The sequence below is a fragment of the Balaenoptera musculus genome, chromosome 17 (genome assembly GCF_009873245.2).
Source record: "Balaenoptera musculus isolate JJ_BM4_2016_0621 chromosome 17, mBalMus1.pri.v3, whole genome shotgun sequence".
NCBI classification, from domain to species: domain Eukaryota; kingdom Metazoa; phylum Chordata; class Mammalia; order Artiodactyla; family Balaenopteridae; genus Balaenoptera; species Balaenoptera musculus.
Window position 1 is genome coordinate 72,732,821 of NC_045801.1, and position 22,916 is coordinate 72,755,736.

Consider the following 22,916-nt stretch of genomic DNA (forward strand, 5'->3'; position numbering starts at 1 on the left):
GATTTTAGATATTTTTAATGACTTATTGACATACTACTGATACTGATTTTAGAGACACTGCAATTAATTCTTGTCATCAATATGCATTTCTTAAAATTCAAGGTTGAGCGACTCTGAATCCAAGAGTCGTTCAAGTAGGGCCTTCCCAGCCTCCTCTGAAGCCCAATCTGTGCTCTGCTTCTGCAGGAGACTTTCAGTTCCTTCCAGAACCAGTCAGGCCAGAGAAGAAATGGAAACACGCCAGCCTCAGCTCCACTGACAGTGAACAGTGAGATAAAAAGTCCAGCCTGGGTAAGTGTCAGTCACTTATGGTGTCAGCAAGAAACCTAAGCCTAGGCGGAAAGGAGCTATAAATAATTCTGAGGGCCTCCCAAGAATTCTTGGAGAATGTTCAGGAAAATCAAGCTGCTCCCAATCACTCTGAATTCCTTTCCTGAGTGTAGACAATGGTTCAATGTCCGCTTGCTCCTGCCCCTCTGGGCTCTGTTCAGGACACAGCCCACTTTTCTTTCTGTTGCTCATGTGACAAAGCCCCAGAGGACTGTCACACCAGCCATTCTTTCTCCTCCTGGCCATCAGTTAAATGCACGAAGCCTTGACTTTCTCTGATGGACTCAGATCCATGCCTTGTCTTACAGCATTTCGCATTCTCAGCAAGCTTTTTCATTTCTGATAAATGACTGGGTGCCTGGAGAGGGGCTGTCCCGGTGGAAAGACTGGATAGCTCAGGAGGCTGAGGAAATAAACGTGCTTTTCTCTGATTCAAATCCCATTCGGTTAATGGAGACAAGAGGCTATTGTCTAAAAGCCATTCACCAGCAGAGAAGGAGCAAATCTCCCCCATACCCGGGAGTCTTTGCAAAGGTCACTCCTCTGGCCTTGTTGTGAACTGAATATTGTGTCCCTCCAAAATTCATACTTTGAAGCCTCATCCCCTTAATGTGACTGTATTTGAAGATAGAGCCTTTGCAAGTAATGAAGGTTAAGTGAGGGCATAAGGGTAAGGCTCTGATCTAATAAGATTAGTGTCCTCATAAGAAAAGGAAGAGACACCAGAACTCGCTTGCTTGAGCACTCTCTCTCTCTCTCTCTCTCTTTCTCTCTCTCTGTCTACAAGCCAGAAACAGAGACCTTGCCAGAAACCAATTCAGCCTGAACCTTGATCTTGGACTTCCAGCCTCCAGAGCTGTGAGACAGGAATGTCTGCTGTTTGAGTGCTGTGTCCATGGCGGGTTGTCATGGCAGCCCGAGCAGACTCAGGCGTGAGCCACTGCAGCGAGCTCGCCCGGCCGTGTCTCCTTGGGCCTGCGTTTGCATCCCAGCCTTTCTCCTGCCTGCCCCGGCGCGAGCGGGTGAGCCAGGAAGAAGCGTTTAAGGTACTAAGGTACGTGAGGTCGGTTCAGGTGGGGAAGAAGGTCCCTCCAGAAGAACACGCATTTGAGAAGTATTTACTGAGCATCTCCTAGGCCCGTGACTCGGCCCAGTGAAGTCATTTGTAAGCACAGGCTGCGAGCACAAAGGAAGCAATTTTACTAGTAGCCAATCAGGTCCAGATGCTATTGCAGCGTATTTCTTATGATTCCTACCCTCATCTTCCAGTCTTTCAGAAGCCATTGCAGAGAGGCCAATGAGGTCTTTCTCTTGATCCCCTTTGTTTCCTACCCTCGCCCACCCTCTAACCTAGACTCCTTTTGCTGCCGCCCCTTTAGGTTAGACCTGTGAGGGGAGCTCTGTCCTCATAGCCCAGGCCATCCAGCCCCTCATGATGCACTGCTCTGTCTTCTGCAGGAAGCGCTTGCCACACAAACAAAGCTCTCTTCTGCAACCCATGATCAATTGGCTGTGGCTTTAACTTTTTTTCCAGTTTTATGGAGCTATAGTTGACGTACATCACTGGGTAGGTTTAAGGCATTCAGCCTAATGGTTTGATTTACATATATTGTGAAATGTTTACCACAATAAATTTAGTGTGCCTCCATCATCTCATATAGATACAATGAAAAGAAAAACCAAAATAAGAAAAAAAATATTTTTTTCTTTGTAATGAGAACTCTTAGGATATAGTCTTTTAGTAACTTTCCTATATATCACCCTGCAGAGTTAACTATAGTCATCATGTGGTACTTTATATCCTTGGTACTGATTATCTATCTTCTAACTGAACGTTTGTACCTTTGGACAACCTTCCCCCGATAACTTTCATTTTTAAATTGAGGTTTAATTTATGCACAGTGAAATGCCCAGATCTTAAGTGTACTGTCCACTCAGTCTTAACGCACGTGCATCCAAGCACAGAACATTGATGTTGCTCCAGAAAGTCTGTCTGCCCTTCCCCACTCAATTCTCGCTCCCTGGAAGTAATCACTGATCAGATTTCCATCACCATAACATAGTTTGCTTTACTTAGAATTTTATATAAGTAGAATCATACATTTAGGTTTTGGCTGGTGAGGAGGTCTGGCTTCTTTCACTAGGAAAATGTTTTTGAGGTGCATCTATCTTGCTGCATACATCATGAGTTTGTTCCTTTTGCTTTGATGAGTAATATTTCACTGTATAGATGTACCACAGTTTGCTTATCCACTCTATTGATGGGCATGCAGGATACTTCTAGTTTGGGGCTATTATACAGAAAGCTGCCATCAACATGCTTGCACATGTTGTTTTCATCTCTCTTGGATAAATACTTAGGTCATAGGGTAGTTGTAAGTTTAACTTTTTAAAACACTGTCAAACAGGATGTACCACTTTATGCTCCTGCTAGCAATATATGAAAGTTCTGATTGCGGCATGTTCTCTCATTTTATCCACTATAGTGGGTGTCCAGCAGTATCTCGTGATTTTCATTTGCATTCCTGAAGGATCGTGTGTGCTTTTTCATGTGCTTACTGCCATTTCATTATCATCTTTTGTGAAATACTTAAGTCTTTTGTCCAGTTTTTATTTGGTTGTCTCTTTTACTATTGAGTTGCAGGAGTTCTTGATATACTAGATACAAGTCATTTGTCATATGTATGTGTTGTGAATTATTTTTCCCAGTCTGTGAATTGCCTATCAATTTTCTTGATGGTGTTTTTTAATCCACAGGAATTTTTAATTTTGATAGTCTAATTTATTAATGTTTATTCTTTTATGGTCTGCGGTTTTTATGTCCTCTCTAGAAAATATATACCCACCTCAAGGTTGTAAAGATACGTCTGTGTTCTATTCTAGTAGGTTAATCATTTTTGCTTTCTCACGTAGATCTGTGATCCAGCTTCAGTTGGTTTTTGTGTGCGGTGTGAGACGGAACAAGGTTCTTTATTTTTCCAAACAGATACACAGTTATACCAGCACTGCCAGTTGAATAGATTTTCTTTTCTCCATTAAATGGCTTTGGTGCCCAGGCTAAAAATCATTTGAATGCTTATATGTGGACTTACCATTACTTTAATATGTTTATGTAAAAAAGAGCCCCTTCCTACCAGGAGGAAGGGAAGGGCACAGAGAAATTGATTCTCATCTGTACAAGGACTCTACCAGGTCTGCTGTGAATCCTCCAGAGCAGGAGCTGCCCTGTCCTCGAACAGAAGAAACCAACAGTGAATGAGGCCCAGGAGCATTCAAGCTGGGGAGGTGATGGGCACAAACCAGGGGGCATTTCTACCTGAGGCCTGATTCTCATGTTAGCTTCTCAAGCTCTCTGATGATGAGAGAGGGAAAATAAATCAAAAGAGCTGTTGGCGTTTGCAAAGGATAGAGTCCTAGTTTGTTGTTTTCCATCCCCACTGAAAGAGGAATGGTCCCAGGTTCTGCATGAAGCTCTGCCGTGTGGGGCTTCTTGATCCAAAACACAGTCATTTACTCTCATTTCTAGAAAACTGCATGGAAACCTCCTCAGTGCTAGGGCACTGAGCAGATATATTTAGAGTTTTACGGCTGCTCTAAATCAGAATTAAGGAGTAAGTAGCCTGACCAATTTTCACTTTCCTATTTCCTCCTCATAAATTCTAAAGTGATTTTTATCATAGGGAAGCTGACATTTTAAGAATAGTAATTTTTTTACATCCATGGCAGATAGGTCTCTTTGAAGTTTTGGTGGAAAGTCTCCTTTCCAGCTATGGTTGTCAAAGTCATAGTGTAGGGGCCTTGTAAGTATACTGAGCACTTGGAGATGGGCAGGAAGGGAATTTGCTGGGCACTGACTGTGCCATGCACTGTGCTAAGCCCTTCAGAGGCAGCATCTCTAATGATCACAACCACAGCACAAGGGAGGTTTCATCATTATGATCTTCTAGATGACCAAGCAGAGACGCAGGGGGATTCAACCACTTCCTTGTGGACACAGAGCTAATTAATCCTGAGTTTGAACAGAGGGCTGTCAAGCTTCAATGCCTGTTCCTAACCACGATGTAGGCTAGATTCCTCTGTGTTGCTCTGGGTGTATTTGTTTTATTTTTTGCCAGATCAAGCTATGTGTTAAAACTACCCGCCCCCCCAAAGTGATACAGTGCCCTCATACGCTTTGGCAGCTACAATTTTTCAGGCCAGAAGGATGACATGGTCGTCTCTGATTTTTGAGTTTGGAATGTTTGGCAAAGAAAAGCTGTTTCCTCTGTTGAATCTGATGGTGTTGTTGGAACACAGCCTCCTTCATTTCAGCTTCGTTCAGAACAGACAAAAATCAATTTCTGCTGACCTAAAAAATAAAGTAATGTGTTACACCAGGGGGGAAAAAAAGATCTCAGGTTCCATGTTATTATTGTGAATAATGACAAAAGCAGGGATGGTGCGGAGCCTCTTGGAATTGCTGTTTGGGGTTTCCTTTTTTGCTTTCTTTGTGGAGAAGGAAAAAATTCTGATTTGTAGATATTTTTTTTCCAGCTCCCCAGATAGTCACTCTTAAAAGCCTAGGGAATCTAGCTTAAAATGGCTTGTAAAGCATCTTGAAAGGCCTAGGTTTTTGTTTTTGTTTTTTGTTTTTTGCACATCTGAACTCCTTCTAACCGTATTGGTGCAATTTTACCTGGAAATGCCCCCAGGACACCGGGTTCAGGAGCCCGCCAGGTGGCCGACATTCATCCTTTCCCTCAGTATCCTGGAGGCACCCGGAAACCCAGGACAAGCCCGGACCCACAATGTTGCAGGGACAGCTGCACGCAGACACGAGGCAGGGGTCCCGTGGGCAGCCCCCTCCTCCTCCCTGAACCCCGAGGCCACCGCCCTCCTCCAGGGGCGACTCGCAGCCCCGAGCGTGGGCCCGTCATGGTCCCCGTCCCCCCCACCCCGGAGGCACAAACCCCCTCTCCCGTTTACTTTATCCTCGTTGTTGGAGGACTTTATTTTTATGGCTGCCTTGCCAGCCGCAGAAAACAAACCACAACAGCACTTCCGATTGTCTCCACACCCACCGCGCCTGGAGCAAACCCCACCTGCAGCCACCGTCTGCGACAGTGCTCCTTTCGTCCACGTGCAAACGTTTCCAACAGGCCTCTGAAAGGCAGCCGCTTGCCCAGCCGTGCGACTGCTTTCCCGCAAACACTGCGATTTCAGATTTTAATTGCAGCCCCTTGATTAGACATCGAAAGTCCATAAGTGAGCGTTTGAAATGGCATTTCTAAAAGGCAAATCTACCCATTTCAAGTGCCTCCGCAGGGCTGTCCGAGAACTGCATTGGTTTTGTTAGGCAGCAAGTCAGCCATGAGCAACGAGAGGTGGTCCCCTCGGTGGAATGTCCAACAGCCGCCTAATCCCGCCAAGCTATTTTGCCAACCCCGCCCCAAACACGCCCCCATCAGTACTCCAAAATGGTCAGGGCACCGAAAACCGCCCCCTGGCCGACTGGAGGGACTGTCCTCACTCTGGCACATGCGCACACCTCAGGCTATCATGTCCTTAGATAACCTTTGGGCTCATTAAATGTTCATAAATATTCTATGAATACATACATCTAATTATAACAGACTGCATTATGGGAAGGACATGCGCAACAGAGCCTCTTGTTATATAACCTGCAGCTGTCAGTTAAGACTATCAATCAACGACCTCCTGGATTACGCAAAAACCTTGCCTAAAAAGCTCTACACCCCAGTCCTTGGGGGCCATTGCCTTCCTTGGCCTGGCCCGCCTCTCTTTTGAGGTGTTCTCTCTGTTCTCTCCTTATCTTCAGTAAATTCTCTTGCAACGGGTAAGACCTCAGATTCTTCCTTGCGTCCTTACCAAGAACCAAGGCCCATGGGAGAAGGGGTCTCCAGACTCTCTTCTGCTAACAGTGTTTACCAATTTTTGAAAATTCGCTTGCACCACCCCTAGGAAAACACTCGGGTGGGTAGCACTAGTTCTTCTTCACTCAATAGTCACCTTTTTCAGATACCTACAGAGAATCTGAGCCTCGCAGCAGCCAAGAAGAAGAAGAAATAGAAAAGGAAAGACAGTGGGCGGGGGGGGGGGGGACATTGGGTGAAATCTCGCCCCTACCCCACGCGGGTCCATGAGGCACAAGGAGGGGCAGCTGAACACTCCCCCGGCTCCTCTGCAAGCACCTGGTCGCATCCCTTCAACTTTAATAAACCAGGACCTCAAGGATTTCAGATCTGAAAATCTGCAAGGAAGGGGCTTGCATCCAAGTGGCTCACCCTTCCTGGGGTAGAAAAACGCAAGAACTGGAAGCTACTCCTTCCAGGAAATATTTGTGAACCACTTGATATGTGCCCGGCCCTGTGATAGGTCACATGACAGGCCCCCCTCGTGCCCTGCTCCCCACCACCCCCTCACACTTTCCCATCTTTCCACAGGAACCACAGCCCTCTTTGAGGCCGAAATCTCTCACTTTAAGAAGCCCTCGGGGGTTCTAGAAAGAGCAACAACTTCAAAATCAGACTGATCTTGACTTCAGTAAAAGCTCTGCCTCTTTGTAGCTGTGGGTGCTTGAAAGAGTAACTTAACTCCACTAAACCTCAGTTTTCTCATCAGTAAAATGGGGAGAACATCTACTTCATAAGATTATCATGAGAATTAACAAGATAACGTAGCAAAGAACATAGCCCAGGGTCCAAAGCCAGTAAACATTCAGTAAATATTAGTTTCCTCATTCTGGCCCCTTTCCATTTTCTGGTTTATTCCAACATCCTCTGAACAGCACCGGACTTGAAAACCTACCTTCCTAATTCACCCAAGCTGCTGTACTAACACCTCAGAAGCCCAGCTCTTACTTCTCTTCACCTCGACATTGACTTCCTGTTACATGCACGTGGGTACAAGAGTTTGTGTTCCTCTAGCCCTGGTAGCCAGTGTACTAGTCAAGACTTTTTTTATTGCAAGAGACAGAAATCTAATTTGCTCAAACACGGTCTGGAAGGGCATTGATTCCCACCCCCGAGAACTTACGTGCTGGCTTATGCAGGGCCCTGTAATGTCACCCAGCTCTCTCCGGCTCCATTTCTCATTCTGCTTTCCTGTGTGGATCAGCCCCCTCTCCTGCTGCAGATGGCTTGTCTGATGGGTGGGAAAGATGGCTCTCTGCGTCCCCGGAATCTCATCCTCCCAGCGTATCGACCTCCATAAAAAGAGGATGCATCACCCACAGTGCCTACACACCAACTCCAGGGATTTGCCCCAACTGGCCCTGTGAGAGTCACATCTTTGTACAACTGAGGGGACAGGCAGATCACAGTGGCTGGGGCTTCTGGTGGAACCTCAGGGCAAGAAAGGGTCGTCATGACATTCTGGAGGGCACATGCCCGCTGCAGCCAAGGATCCCGGGCCCAGCGACCCAGGGCCTTACCCCCGGAGCATTAGAGGAAGCCTGGCCCGACTGGGGTCTGTAATGGGAGTCAGAGGCGGGCTCCCCACCCGACCCTCCCTTGGGGGCCGGGGTAGAATCCAAACCAGGCTTTCCACGTAACCCATAGAAACTTCGGGTCACAGAATGGGGCAAGGCAGGTTTCCCCAGCATCCGGCCTCAGGAGATCAAGCTTAGAAAAGTGTGGAAAGGAACAGCAGAGCTGCCCAGGGCCACTCGAGCACCTGGTCGAATGCAGGAAGTACTAAGCGCCATGACCTTGACCCTCTGTGCAGCTCAGAGCTTTGTCTTGCTGGACCAGAAATGAAGAAGAGTGAAACTGGAACCTGGCAGCTAAGTCAAGGCTTTCAAGGGTTCCCATCACACTGACAAAGCACTTCCGGCCTTACATTTATCTGCTCTCAGGACACACACACACACACACACACACACACACACACGGGCGCGCGCGCGCCAGGTGCTGTGGTGAGGACGGTTACAGGAAAGTGTCTGCAGAGAGAACAAGAGGGTTGTTTGGCCTTTACTAGATGCATTTTATCTGGGCATCACAGGAATACTTTTGAAATATTTAATTAGGTCACAACGTGTCTGTAAGGAAGGTATTATTATTCACCTTCCCCAACTGAAAAAACTGAAACAAAAAAGTTCAAAGCGCTCCCAGGAAGTGGGATTTCCAGCAGCGTGACGGTCACAGATTCTGAACGTGGCCACCAACTCACCTCTTCCCCTCTCCCGTGGCCGTGAGTGCGCCTTAGCAGCCGGAGGTCTAAATCCACGTGGTTTAAGCTGATAAGTCCACACAGCGCTGGATTCCTAAAGAGGAGGAGAAATTTTAAATATAAAAAATATTTTTAGCTTAATCTCACCCACTTGTAGAGGTCATTGAATCCATTTCTCACTCTAGTCCTGGCCTGCAACGTTTTCTTTGAATATATCAAGGCACAGGGAACCATCCCCAGAAAACACTGGTTCCAAGACCAGACACCAGCAATTGTTGGAACATCCCATGTCTTATTAAGTTAGAATTAGTCTCTTCCTAACTCTATGCGCTACGTCTATTTTTGCCCACTGGAATCCATTCATGTTTTCTTCCTTCCTTTCTATCTTCCAGCTATTATTGATTAAGAACCTACTCTGTGCTGTGTAAATTGGCTTGAGCACCAAGGCACAGCATTGAAGAAGAGAGAAGGGCCCTTGCCTCATGGGGATTATAGTTTGATGGATAAAGAGAAAAAAAAAAAAAAGAAAACAAATGAACAAAAATTTCAACTTGTGCTAAGTCTTATAGTGGAAATGAAACAGGATGATGAGATAGTGCAGGTCCGGGAGGAGGGGCTTTCTGTGAGGGCTTATGAAGGGCTAAGGCGACATATGAGCTGCAACGTGAATGTTCCTGGAATCACACAGCATATTTCCAGCCCTCTTGCCTCAGCCTCTGCTCATATTTGAAGACAGATACCATGACACTCACACACGCGTGTGTAGGCATATGTAGGCACGCAGACACAGCTGTCTTCTTTCCTCTTGGTTAAACATCGATATTCCTCTATCATTTCAAACGTATAAATCTGTCCATCAGTGTTGCTCTTAAAATATAGTGTTCAAAACTGGAGAGTCCACTTTAAATTTGGTCTGACGGATACAGGAGGGGTGGGTCCATGCACTCACTCTCTTGTTCTGGACTCCATCCTACCATTAACTAGACTTCTGTGCTTCCAGACATTGGGGTGCCAGAGTCGCAATCGGCTTTGACAACCTGTATGCATTAGGCCTCCCATTAAGCTCTCAGCCAACTAAGTACAGTAAGTCTATCACATGTGCTGCTGCTGAGCATCGCCACTAGTATCCTGTAATTTTGTCATTTTGGGTGGGGAGGGGTGGTCAAGAGGAGGGCCTGGGTCTCACCCTTTTTCTGTTAAAGCCATTTTGCTACCTGCTTAATATTTTCTTTTTTTTTTTAGTGCAGATATTGTCATTAGGATTTTAACTGTCCTACATTTCACTCTCAGATTTGATAAGCATGACACCAACATTCAGATCCAACTCGTGATAAAAACATCTCCCAAGAGGGGACAGGGAAGGACTGTGGACAGTCAAGCAGTTATCAACCCAACTAAAATATAATGAGCCAGTCCACAGAAAAGAGAAATATGCAAGACACTTGCTGAAATCCAAATACACTTACACATTCATTCAAGACCCAGCGAACAAAGAAAGAAGGTCATTGTGGCATTAAACGGGTGCTGAGTCTTGAATTTGAATTCTCAGAAACTCTCCTTTTGAAACTCTGTTCTAAATATGTGTTTTAGAATCTTGCCTATTCTATATATGGGCTCACCAGTTTATGGAACACATATCTTTATTTTCCCCTTGAAAATTCCAACATTAATCCCTGGATCATGTTCCAGGATCCCCCAGAGGTTGCTGACAGCACTGATGCAGTTGAAAATGAAGGTGTTTTCTCAATGTCCTAAGACGCAATCCATTTGGGGCCAGAGACTTAGAAACTTAGAACCCATAACAGCCTCACTTACAATCATTGATCTAATGTTGGGTTCCTTTTATGGTCATCAGTCCACCCATTTCCAGTAAGATTCTCATCCCTAAAAAAAAATGTAGGTAGAAAATAGGAATTGAACACTTCTCCATTTATTGCTTTTCGTGTATCGTTTTTGTTGTTCATACCTTTTATTTGAGGATATAGAGAAGTTCCCCAACAGTAAAGCAGAAGGTGATAGAAAGGAAACCTATATAAGAAATAAGTGAAAGACAAATACCGCACAATGTCACTCATATGCGGAATATAAAAAAAAAAGTGAACAAACGAAACCAAATGAAAACAAACACATAGACACAGAGAACAGAGTAGTGGTTACCAGAGGGGAAGGGGCAGGGGGGTGGGCGAAATGGGTAAAGGGGGTCAACTGTATGGTGATGGATGGAAACTAAATTTTTGGTGGGTATACAGAAATAGACATATAATGTTGTACACATGAAACTTACATCATGTTATAAGCCAATGTTACTGCAATTTTTAAAATCTTTAAAAAAGAAAAAATGAGATTTTACACCTATCTTTTTAGGATATTTTGAAAATTAAATTTCTAAATTCATATGTGCCTGGTCTAAGCACTATGCTAAGAAATTTCTTTAAGCTTCAGATGACATTCTCTTTCACACCCAAGGTTTTTATAATTACAAAGTATTCCCTCTTTGATCTGAAATAATTCCACAGCAGCAATACCCATTGTTGCTTCTTTTAACTTCCTAGAAATAGAACTGTCGCCAAAACAAGTGGGAAATATATCGGCAGCTCTGTTTTCACTGAGTGAGGGGTCCAGCCGAGGTCCGGTTATTTCCAGCCCTCGCTGGTGATTCGCTCTTTCGCCTAAGCCTGTCTTGGGGTTTGTATCGGGAACACGTGATTCACTTCCTCTCTCAGGCCCGGGGATTCCACATGGACAAACAACGCCCCTTCTCTTTTAAGCTTGACTGAGAAACTCTCCATCTTGTGAAGGGGACATTCTCAAAAGGAGGAAGTCCTGTTTCAGTCACCCTTTTGCAAGGGTTGCTGCTGACCTTATGATCAATCTCATCACCAGGAAAGGAACTCAAATATGGGTTGCGCCTACCTAATTAGGTATGTCCCCAAAACAATATATAAAGTATGCTTTTAACTTGGGGCTTTATAAAGACCCTACAGTCATGTTGATGAGATATATATATATATATATATAGTCAAAATACTGGTTAATACACCAGTATTCAACAAATAGATGAATACAGAAATAAAATATAAGAAATATGTATTATATATATGCTATTTTCTGAATGCTGCGATTGTTCTTAAGTGAGTTGAAATACAACTGAGGTGATAAAGTTCCACTTGTCTCCATGTTTATCTATGCTTTTTTGGATGAGGTTATTTGAAGAAAAGGAGACAGAAAAGAGGAAGCAGAGGAGGAAGGGGAGGGCTGATATTTCGGAGGACCTACTATGCTGCAGGTGTTTTTGACACCTCCTTGTACTTTATGTACATGTGCACACACGACGAAACAACTGTTATTATTACCCCATTTTACATCTGAGAAAACGGGAGCTCAGATGAGCTCAAATAAGTGAAATAATGAAATTAGTAAAAGGCAGAAAATGGACACAAAATGAGTCTCACCCTTCTGGCCAAATAGGGAAGGATTCAGGGTCACTTTCAGCCTCGAAGGTGTGCCCGGGAATCTGCTGCTGCACAGTCACAAGCAGGGGCGAGGAATGGCAAGTCAATGGAGATGCCGAAGGACAAAGAAACTGCTAAACATTTCTTCCTGCTGATCAACGGAATCAGTATGGGAGGAGACACCTGTCGCCAATGGGAAGAGCAGGGCTGCCTGTCTCCCCTTTCTGCCGTCCCCTCTTCCTTCATCAGGCTGTGATGCTTTGCTGCCTTCTAGATCACAGCCTCTGGAAATGTGCCTGCGTCCTCGGCATCCTTAATGCAGCCGCCTGCCTTCCCGCCCCGCCGGGGCCCGGGTCCGCTGCCCCTTGTCCGCTGCTGGCGGCGCCCCCAGAGAGGATGCTTGGCGCTGGGGAGAGGGGCTGGGGGCACGCGGCAGACGTTCACCGGCTCCTGCACCATCCTTAAGCGGGAAGAGTGTGTCACCAGATGATAAAATGCTGAACGACAACTCATTTTCATTCTGCGGAACAGATTTGTTGAATATTTCATTCCTGTCACCTACTCCTTTTCGGGCACCCGTCACACGGCTGGAAGGGCTCCCCGGGGAATCGCTTGACAGGTTGGCGCCTGCAGCGAGCGTGGGTCCTGAGGCTCGGCTTCCCGGCGCGGCCCCGGGGCGCCGGCTCCGTTGGTGTCTCAACACTGCCCTCTGCTGGGCGGCGGCGCTGGCAACGCCCCGAGCGGAGACACGCGGTCACCTATGCGGGAGGGGAGACGGCGCCAAGGCGTGTGTAGCTGTATGCAAGGGGGCACAGCAGAAATCTACCGCCTTCGAGGGCATCGGACCCCACCGGATGGATGCTCAGCTGCTCCTTCTTTCCGCCGCGCGGCCGAGGCTACCCGCTCCCAGGCTGTCAGTGCACAGATGAAGAAAGCCACTGTCGCCGAGGACTTCCCTGCCTGAAAGAGATTTGCTTGGGGAACGAAGATACGTGTGTGTTAGGGGCGTGGGGAAGGGTTGCTACTAGGAAAGAACGAAAAAACACCTGGGGCGTATATACAAGATTTCCAGATTCAGGGTCCAGTGATAAACCATTCACCCCAGCTGGGAACCACCATCCCCCCAAGGAGCACTCCCTGAGGGGACCCAGCCCCGCCCGCCTAGCCGGCTGCTGTCCCTCCCCTTCAGGCTGCGTTCCTGGCACTATTCCCCGGTCAGTCACCCCAACTTGCCCCTCCCCCGCCAGCTCTCTCCTTCCCAAGTCCATCCTCCACTCAACCCAAGGAGATCTACATTAAATGACTCAATTAACATAAAGCTCTTCATACAGTGCTAGGCATGGGGTAAGCACTCAAGAAATTTTAGCTAGAAATTTAGTTATCTCTGATCCGCCACTTCCTGCCCAGTGAATGCTTTAAGGGGCTCCCTACATGCGTCTCAGATAAAATCAGCCTCTGCCTAGCTCTCCGCTTCCTCCTCAAGCATCTTCTCAAGCTTTACAAACCAGCGATGGAAGCCCTGGGGCTCTCCCATGCACACCCGGTGTCTGATCTCTGCCAGTGGTAATGCTAATCCCTTTACCTACTAGACCCTCTCCTGGCCCCTTCATCTGTTCATTTATCCAAGACTCAAGCCTTGCTGAAGGCCTCTTCTCCTTCAGGAGTTTCCTAAGTGTCTGCTTAGGAGTCTGTCTGCCCTCCATGTATGAGCTTCTTGAATTCCAGGACTGTCTGAGTCATCTTTTCCATCCCGTACAGCCTGCACAGTACCTGGAGACACTTGAGACTCACCACATGTTCACTGCATGAGTGAATGAATGAAGGCAGGAAAGAATGCAAACACCAGAGGGGTCCCAGAAGCACCTACCTGCCCCAACCATATCCTTGTACCTGCCAACTCAGAGTCCTATGACTTAATCTGCCCCTGTGGCGGCTGGGGAGGACACAGCATCACCTCCTGGGAGGCTTTGGCCAGTTAAGTTCACCTGGACCTTCAACTTTTAAATTAGATGAAGCTGACCACTTCAAGCCTAGCTACCTTTGAAAAGGGACGTGATTTCTGGAGGAGAGGAGAGAGCGGTTCTGGAGACTTGCGAACTCGGCAGAGGACAGGTCTGGCAGGAGTACAAGAATTGAGACCCAGGAGAGAGCTATTAGGACACTAGGCACACAAGGAAAGAAGAGGGTGTGGGAGCTCCGCAGAGGGGCTTAGAGGAGAGGGAAATTGCCTGAGTCCCTTGTACGTGCCAAATGCTGCTTATATCCCTTCTGAACCTCATGCCAGCCATAGAAGATCACGATCCCCATTTTCTCAATGGGAAATTGAGGCTCAGATGAACTTGGTTCCATACCTGAGGTCACACAGCAACTAAGTGACAGCCCTAGGATTCAGACCCGGGCTCCATGACTTTAAGCCTATATTTTCGCATTACGTTAACGTTTGCTCGGCTTTGAGAAGGAAGGCCAAAGCACCTGGCACAAGCAGGAACTAACCTCCCACCTCTGAGTAAAGTGGTCTAGCCCTTCTAAAGATCATCCTCCTCTCCACCTTGGGAGTACCGGTAGATTTCTCCATCTCTGAAACAGGCCCCCTTGAATATTAAGGGTCACCTATAATTCAGACCCCTTCATACCTCCCAGTCTGGGCAAGTCCTAGGTCTGATGGGGATCAGTAATTGAAGAGTCTCATTTCCCATCTTATATAGGCGATGTCCACTTTCATATACCCCACTTTACTAGGAAATATGAGATGCTACTTCATTCATCACGTTCCGTCCCTGTGTCACACTTCCTTAGGCATCAGTAGGATTAAATAGCAGTGATTAAAGAGATCTAATCGACTATTACATTCTTCAGAGAAGAAACCCAAGCTCACAAATCTCTGTACTTTGGTGTTTCAGAGAAACCCAGACTTGTGTCTCAACTTTATATCACAAAATGGTGTTGCAGTGAACCAGGAGCTTAGAGCTAAGAATTTGAGTGTGCCATGTTTTTACCGAGTCCAAGTTTGCTCTGCTCGCCACACGACAGGCCAATCAATTGGAGACGAGGTGCTGAGGCAAGGAAGACGACTTTATTCGGAAAGCCGGCAGACGGAGAAGATGGCAGACTAAAGTCTCAAAACAACCATATTATCGGGGTTTGGATGCCAGTTTCTTTTATAGCACAGAGAGGGGGAGGTGGTGCGGAAGTAAAGTACAAACCACAAGTTTGGCAAATATCGCCTGGAATGGCCAGCCTCGGGGAGGGGATGTGTTAATTTCTTCTTTCTTGCAGCCATCCACAGGTGGACAGGGGCCGGATGTTTCCCTGAACAAAGGCACTTTGGTTTACCGTTCAGGCGGAGGGGCGGGGTGCCCCGAGGCAGGCCATTAGGGATAGACAGTATCCTTTTCGTGAAAGCAGCGGAAAGCAAAGGTTAAAGTAAAAGAAACAGATCCAACCTATAATCAGATTTGGCCCTTCCCTGTTACAATGTCAGCAGGGAAATCAAATCTCAAGTCTTCGACATCAAGATCCACTGAATTCCACATGCATCCCACATGACCCTCCGGTGATACTATACGTGGCAAGAGTCAGAAATCGCAGCCTGAGAGCAGTGGTTCTCAAACTTCCGTGTCCATCACAATCACTTGGAGGATTATTAAAATACAGACAACTGTGCCTCAAAATCCCTGGAGTTTCTGATTCAGTAGGACTGGGGAAATCCAAGAATTTTGGTTTCTAACCAATTGCCAAGAGATGCGGGTGCTGTTGGTGTGAAGCGCATACTTGGAGTACCGCTGCCCCTGAGCAGGTGTAGCCGGAGTCAGTGGAAGAGCCCAGAAGAGTAAGGCCCGGGACTGGAGCACTCCCTGAGCATCCCCAGGTGGCTTCATCCTTAACTTACACTGGTCACCAAGGCATGTATCCTCTAGTAGAGTTACTTTTCTGTTGTGAAATGCATTTTTAAGCCTCTACTCACCGACTCTGCATGTGCAAAAAACTCCAGAGGCCTCTAGGTGGGTTAGGGCTCATTTGGTTTAAGTGACAGAAAGCCTGGCTCCGGTTGAAATAAACACAAATATATTGCAAAATAAAAACAAATGTATTGGTTCCAAAAGCGAGAAGTCTAAACCTGGCTTGATCAGGGCTCGAATGACGTCACCAGGACCAATTTCTCTTTCTCAACCCCTCCTTTCTCGTGCTCTGTCTCCTCTCTCCCTTTCTCCTTCACATAGTCTCCGTTACCATGAGTCCTTTTCACTGGGGTCTAAAGAAGGCTACTGAAGCTAAAGGCCTGGCAAATTCTTACATTAAAATCTTTCCCAGGATTCCCAGCCAAAATCGCATTCTTGTGATCGCTTCTCATTGACACAAATTGAAGCAAGCCCTCGCCCCGAACCAAACGGGAAAATGGCAATTCACATTAGGCTGACATGACGTACTCCACTCTTGATCCCCAGACAAATCGCAGGCGTTTGGAAGGGGACAAGTGCATGGATTATGGACCTCCCCAGGCCATCAGGCGTCACTGCCACTGCTAACTGCCAAATCTAATGGGCACTCTTCCATCTGAATCTCCCCTGACTTCAATGGAGCATTTGCCTCCCTCCTTGGACCGCTCTTCTCCTGGCTTTCTTGATTACATACTTTCCTTGCCCTCCTCCAATTTCAGTCTACTTTTCAGGATCATCTTCTTGTGCCACTTAAATCCAGGTGTACATCAAGGATTTTTCCTTAGGGCTCTTTTTGTTTTATGTACTTTCTAGGATGCCATCCACGCTCTTGCTTTTAAATACCACCCTAAGGCAGTTGATTCCCAAATGTATATCTCCATTCATGGGATATGGCAGAATAATGGTCCTCCAAAGATGTGTACATCCTAACTTCCATAACCTGTGGCTATGTTACGTCACATGGCAAAGGGGGATTAGGTTGCTAATCAGCTGACCTTGAGATAGGAAGGATATCCTGGATTATCCAGTGGACCCAGTGTCCCATAAGTAAAAGGGTGAGACAGAAGAGTCAGTGCCAGACTGGTGTGATGTGACAAAGACTCCACTGTGGTTGCTGCTTTGAAGATGGAGAAGGGGCCACAAGCCAAGGAATTTGGGCAACCACTAAAAGTGGGAAAAGCAAGAAAATGTGTTGTTATGTGTGTTACCTAGGACCCCAGAAAAGCCCTGACAACACCTTGATTTTAGCCTAGTGAGACCTATTTTGGAATTCTGACCTCCAGAACTGGAAGCGCATAAATTTGTATCATTTTAAGCCATGAAGTTTGTGGCAATTAGTTATGGTAGCGATAGGAAACTAATACAGATTTTAGTCTATTGATTCTCAAATAGATATCTCCATCCCAGATACTTTACATGGCAAAGATGTTTTGAAGCCAGCATATGTGGCGAAAATTGCATCTAACGGAAAATATCCTTGAAAATTCCTTAAATCATTCACAAAATATACAAGGATTTTTCTATACATGCATGTACAGTAACATATGTGTACAAATGCATACTGAGTTTGGCTTGTGCTTAGTGGTATGTTACTAAAGCAATGTGTGTTTAGGCCCTAGAGCAGGGATCAGCACACTTTATCTGTAAAAAGCAAAATAGTAAAAATCTTTGTCTTTGGGAGCAAAACTGTCTCTTTCTTAACTTTGCTAATATATCGCTAAAGCAGCCATAGATAACTCACCAACAAAAAAAAGTGTTGATGCCATCCCCTAAAAGTTTATTTATAAACACTGAAATTTGAATTTCATATAATTTTCACATGTCATGAAATATTCTTTCTAAAAAACATTTTTAGGGCGGTCTGGGCAAGATGGCGGAAGGGTAAGACACGGAGATCACCTTCCTTCCCACAGATACAGTAGAAATACATCTACACGTGGAACTGCTCCTACAGAACACCCACTGAACGCTGGCAGAAGACATCAGACCTCCCAAAAGGCAAGAAACTCCCCCCGTACTTGGGTAGGGCAAAAGAAAAAAGAAACAACAGAGACAAAAGAATAGGGACGGGCCCTGCACCAGTGGGACGGAGCCGTGAAGGAGGAAAGGTATCCACACACTAGGAGCCCCTTCGCGGGCGGAGACTGCGGGTGGTGGAGGGGGGAAGCTTCGGAGCCACGGAGGAGAGCGCAGCCACAGGGGTGCGGAGGGCAAAGCGGAGAGGTTCCCGCACGGAGGCTCGGCGCCGAGCAGCACTCACCAGCCCGAGAGGCTTGTCTGCTCCCCCGCCGGGGCGGGCGGGGCTGGGAGCTGAGGCTCGGGCTTCCGTCGGATCGCAGGGAGAGGACTGGGGTTGGCGGCGTGAACACAGCCTGAAGGGGTTAGTGCGCCACAGCTAGCCGGGAGGGAGTCCGGGAAAAAGTCTGCAGCTGCCGAAGAGGCAAGAGACTTTTTCTTACCTCCTTGTTTCCTGGTGCGCGAGGAGAGGGGATTCAGAGCGCCGCCTAAACGAGCTCCAGAGACCGGCGCGAGCCGCGGCCGTCAGCGTGGACCCCCGAGACGGGCATGAGACGCTAAGGCTGCTGCTGCCGCCTCCAAGAAGCCCGTGTGCGAGCACAGGTCACTCTCCACACCGCCCCTCCCGGGAGCCTGTGCAGCCCGCCACGGCCAGCGTCCCGTGAGCCAGGGACAACTTCCCCGGGAGAACGCACGGCGCGCCTCGGGCTCGTGCAACGTCACGACGCCTCTGACGCCGCAGGCTCGCCCCGCCTCCTCCGTACCGCTCCCTCCCCCCGCCTGAGTGAGCCGGAGCCCCCGAAGCAGCTGCTCCTTTAACCCCGTCCTGTCTGGGCGGGGAACAGACGCCCTCAGGCGACCTACACGCAGAGGCGGGTCCAAATCCAAAGCTGAACCCTGGGAGCTGTATGAACAAAGAAGAGAAAGAGAAATCTCTCCCATCAGCCTCAGAAGCAGCGGATTAAAGCTCCACAAACAACTTGATGTGCCTGCATCTGCTGAATACCTGAATAGACAAGGAATCATCCCAAATTCAGGAGGTGGACTTTGGGAGCAGGATATATTAATTTTTCCACTTCTTTTTTTGTGAGTGTGTATGTATATGCTCCTGGGTGAGATTTTGTCTGTATAGCTTTGCTTTCACCATTAGTCCTAGGGTTAGGTCCGTCCGTTTTTTTTTGTTTTTTTTTTTACTTAAAGAATTTTTTTTTCCTAATAAATGTTTTCTTAATAATTTTTCCTTATTTTCTATTTTTAGAAATTAAAAAAAACTTTAATAAGTGTTTTCAAATTTGTTATTTCAAAAAATTAAAAATTTTTTTTCTTAATAAATTTTTTCTAACAATTTTTTTCTTACTTTTTATTATAATAGCTTTATTTTATTTTATTTTATTCTCTTTCTTTCTTTCTTTCTATTTTTTTCTCCCTTTTATTCTGAGCCGTGTGGATGAAAGGCTCTTGGTGCTCCAGCCAGGCATCAGGGCTGTGCCTCTGAGGTGGGAGAGCCAACTTCAGGACACTGGTCCACAAGAGACCACCCAGCTCCACGTAATACCAAACGGCGAAAATCTCTCAGAGATCTCCATCTCAACATCAAGACCCAGCTTCACTCAACGACCAGCAAGCTACAGTGCTGGACACCCTATGCCAAACAACTAGCAAGACAGGAACACAGCCCCATCCATTAGCAGAGAAGCTGCCTAAAATCATAATAAGGCCACAGACACCCCAAAACACACCACCAGACGTGGACGTACCCACCAGAAAGACAAGATCCAACCTCATCCACCAGAACACAGGCACTAGTTCCCTCCACCAGGAAGCCTACACGACCCACTGAACCAAACTTAGCCACTGGGGACAGATACCAAAAACAATGGGAACTACGAACCTGCAGCCTGTGAAAAGGAGACCCCAAACACAGTAAGATAAGCAAAATGAGAAGACAAAAAAACACAAAGCAGATGAAGGAGCAGGGTCAAAACACACCAGACCTAACAAATGAAGAGAAAATAGGCAGTCTACCTGAAAAAGAATTCAGAATAATGACAGTAAAGATGATCCAAAATCTTGGAAATAGAATAGACAAAATGCAAGAAACATTTAACAAGGACGTAGAAGAACTAAAGAGGACCCAAGCAACGATGAAAAACACAATAAATGAAATTAAAAATACTCTAGATGGGATCAATAGCAGAATAACTGAGGCAGAAGAAAGGATAAGTGACCTGAAAGATAAAATAGTGGAAATAACTACTGCAGAGCAGAATAAAGAAAGAAGAATGGGGGGCTTCCCTGGTGGTGCAGTGGTTGAGAATCTGCCTGCTAATGCAGGAGACACGGGTTCGAGCCCTGGTCTGGGAAGATCCCACATGCCACGGAGCAACTGGGCCCGTGAGCCACAATTACTGAGCCTGTGCATCTGGAGCCTGTGCTCCACAACAAGAGAGGCCGCACAGTGAGAGGCCCGTGCACCGCGATGAAGAGTGGTCCCCGCTTGCCACAACTAGAGAAAAAAGCCCTTGCACAGAAAAGAAGACCCAACACAACCAAAAAATGATAATAATAATAATAAATAAATAAATAAAATTTAAAAAAAAAAGAAGAATGAAAAGAACTGAGGACAGTCTCAGAGACCTCTGGGACAACATTAAACGCACCAACATTCGAATTACAGGGGTCCCAGAAGAAGAAGAGAAAAAGAAAGGGACTGAGAAAATATTTGAAGAGATTACAGTTGAAAACTTCCCTAATATGGGAAAGGAAATAGTTAATCAAGTCCTGGAAGCACAGAGAGTCCCATACAGGATAAATCCAAGGAGAAACACGCCAAGACACATATTAATCAAACTATCAAAAATTAAATATAAAGAAAACATATTAAAAGCAGCAAGGGAAAAACAGCAAATAACACACAAGGGAATCCCCATAAGGTTAACAGCTGACCTTTCAGCAGAAACTCTGCAAGCCAGAAGGGAGTGGCAGGATATACTTAAAGTGATGAAGGAGAAAAACCTACAACCAAGGTTACTCTGCCCAGCAAGGATCTCATTCAGATTGGATGGAGAAATTAAAACCTTTACAGACAAGCAAAAGCTGAGAGAGTTCAGCACCACCAAACCAGCTTTACAACAAATGCCAAAGGAACTTCTCTAGGCAAGAAACACAAGAGAAGGAAAACACCTACAATAACAAACCCAAAACATTTAAGAAAATGGGAATAGGAACATACATATCGATAATTACCTTAAATGTAAATGGATTAAGTGCTCCCACCAAAAGACACAGACTGGCTGAATGGATACAAAAACAAGACCCATATATATGCTGTCTACAAGAGACCCACTTCAGACCTAGAGACACATACAGACTGAAAGTGAGGGGATGGAAAAAGATATTCCATGCAAATGGAAATCAAAAGAAAGCTGGAGTAGCAATTCTCACATCAGACAAAATAGACTTTAAAATAAAGACTATTACAAGAGACAAAGAAGGACACTATATAATGATCAAGGGATCGATCCAAGAGGAAGGTATAACAATTGTAAATATTTATGCACCCAACATACGAGCACCTCAATACATAAGGCAAATACTAACAGCCATAAAAGGGGAAATCGACAGTAACACAATCATAGTAGGGGACTTTAACACCCCACTTTCACCAATGGACAGATCATCCAAAATGAAAATAAATAAGGAAACACAAGCTTTAAATGATACATTAAACAAGATGGACTTAATTGATATTTATAGGACATTCCACCCAAAAACAACAGAATACACATTTTTCTCAAGTGCTCATGGAACATTCTCCAGGATAGATCATATCTTGGGTCACAAATCAAGCCTTGGTAAATTTAAGAAAATTGAAATCGTATCAAGTATCTTTTCCGACCACAATGCTATGACACTAGATATCAATTACAGGAAAAGATCTGTAAAAAATACATTCACATGGAGGCTACACAATACACTACTTAATAACGAAGTGATCACTGAAGAAATCAAAGGGGAAATCAAAAAATACCTAGAAACAAATGACAATGGAGACACGACGACCCAAAACCTATGGGATGCAGCAAAAGCAGTTCCAAGAGGGAAGTTTATAGCAATACAAGCCTACGTCAAGAAACAGGAAACATCTCGAATAAACAACCTAACCTTGCACCTAAAGCAATTAGAGAAAGAAGAGCAAAAAAACCCCGAAGCTAGCAGAAGGAAAGAAATCATAAAGATCAGAACAGAAATAAATGAAAAAGAAATGAAGGAAACAATAGCAAAAATCAATGAAACTAAAAGCTGGTTCTTTGAGAAGATAAACAAAATTGATAAACCATTAGCCAGACTTATCAAGAGAAAAAGGGAGAAGACTCAAATCAATAGAATTAGAAATGAAAAAGGAGAAGTAACCACTGACACTGCAGAAATACAAACAATCATGAGAGATTACTACAAACAACTCTATGCCAATAAAATGGACAACCTGGAAGAAATGGACAGATTCTTAGAAATGCACAACCTGCCGAGACTGAACCAGGAAGAAATAGATAATATGAACAGACCAATCACAAGCACTGAAATTGAAACTGTGATTAAAAATCTTCCAACAAACAAAAGCCCAGGACCAGATGGCTTCACAGGCGAATTCTATCAAACATTTAGAGAAGAGCTAACATCTATCCTTCTCAAACTCTTCCAAAATATTGCAGAGGGAGGAACACTCCCAAACTCATTCTACGAGGCCACCATCACCCTGATACCAAAACCAGACAAAGATGTCACAAAGAAAGAAAACTACAGGCCAATATCACTGATGAACATAGATGCAAAAATCCTCAACAAAATACTAGCAAACAGAATCCAACAGCACATTAAAAGGATCATACACCATGATCAAGTGGGGTTTATTCCAGGAATGCAAGGATTCTTCAATATACGCAAATCAATCAACGTGATACATCATATTAACAAATTGAAGGAGAAAAACCATATGATCATCTCAATAGAT

At 45.5% G+C, this 22,916-nt stretch overlaps 1 protein-coding gene across 1 annotated transcript in view; it reads right to left on the minus strand.

The window, feature by feature from the left end:
• Nucleotides 1–2,042: 2,042 nt before the first annotated feature.
• Nucleotides 2,043–22,916, minus strand: part of LOC118883628 — a 171,112-nt gene continuing 150,238 nt past the window's right edge. The window contains exons 5-7 of the mRNA XM_036830644.1: nt 8,500–8,593; nt 5,412–5,548; nt 2,043–4,678 (exon numbers count right to left, since the gene is read on the minus strand). Of these exons, the coding sequence (XP_036686539.1) occupies nt 4,648–4,678; nt 5,412–5,548; nt 8,500–8,593 (262 nt within the window). The 3' untranslated portion in view covers nt 2,043–4,647. The remainder of the gene's footprint in view (nt 4,679–5,411; nt 5,549–8,499; nt 8,594–22,916) is intronic.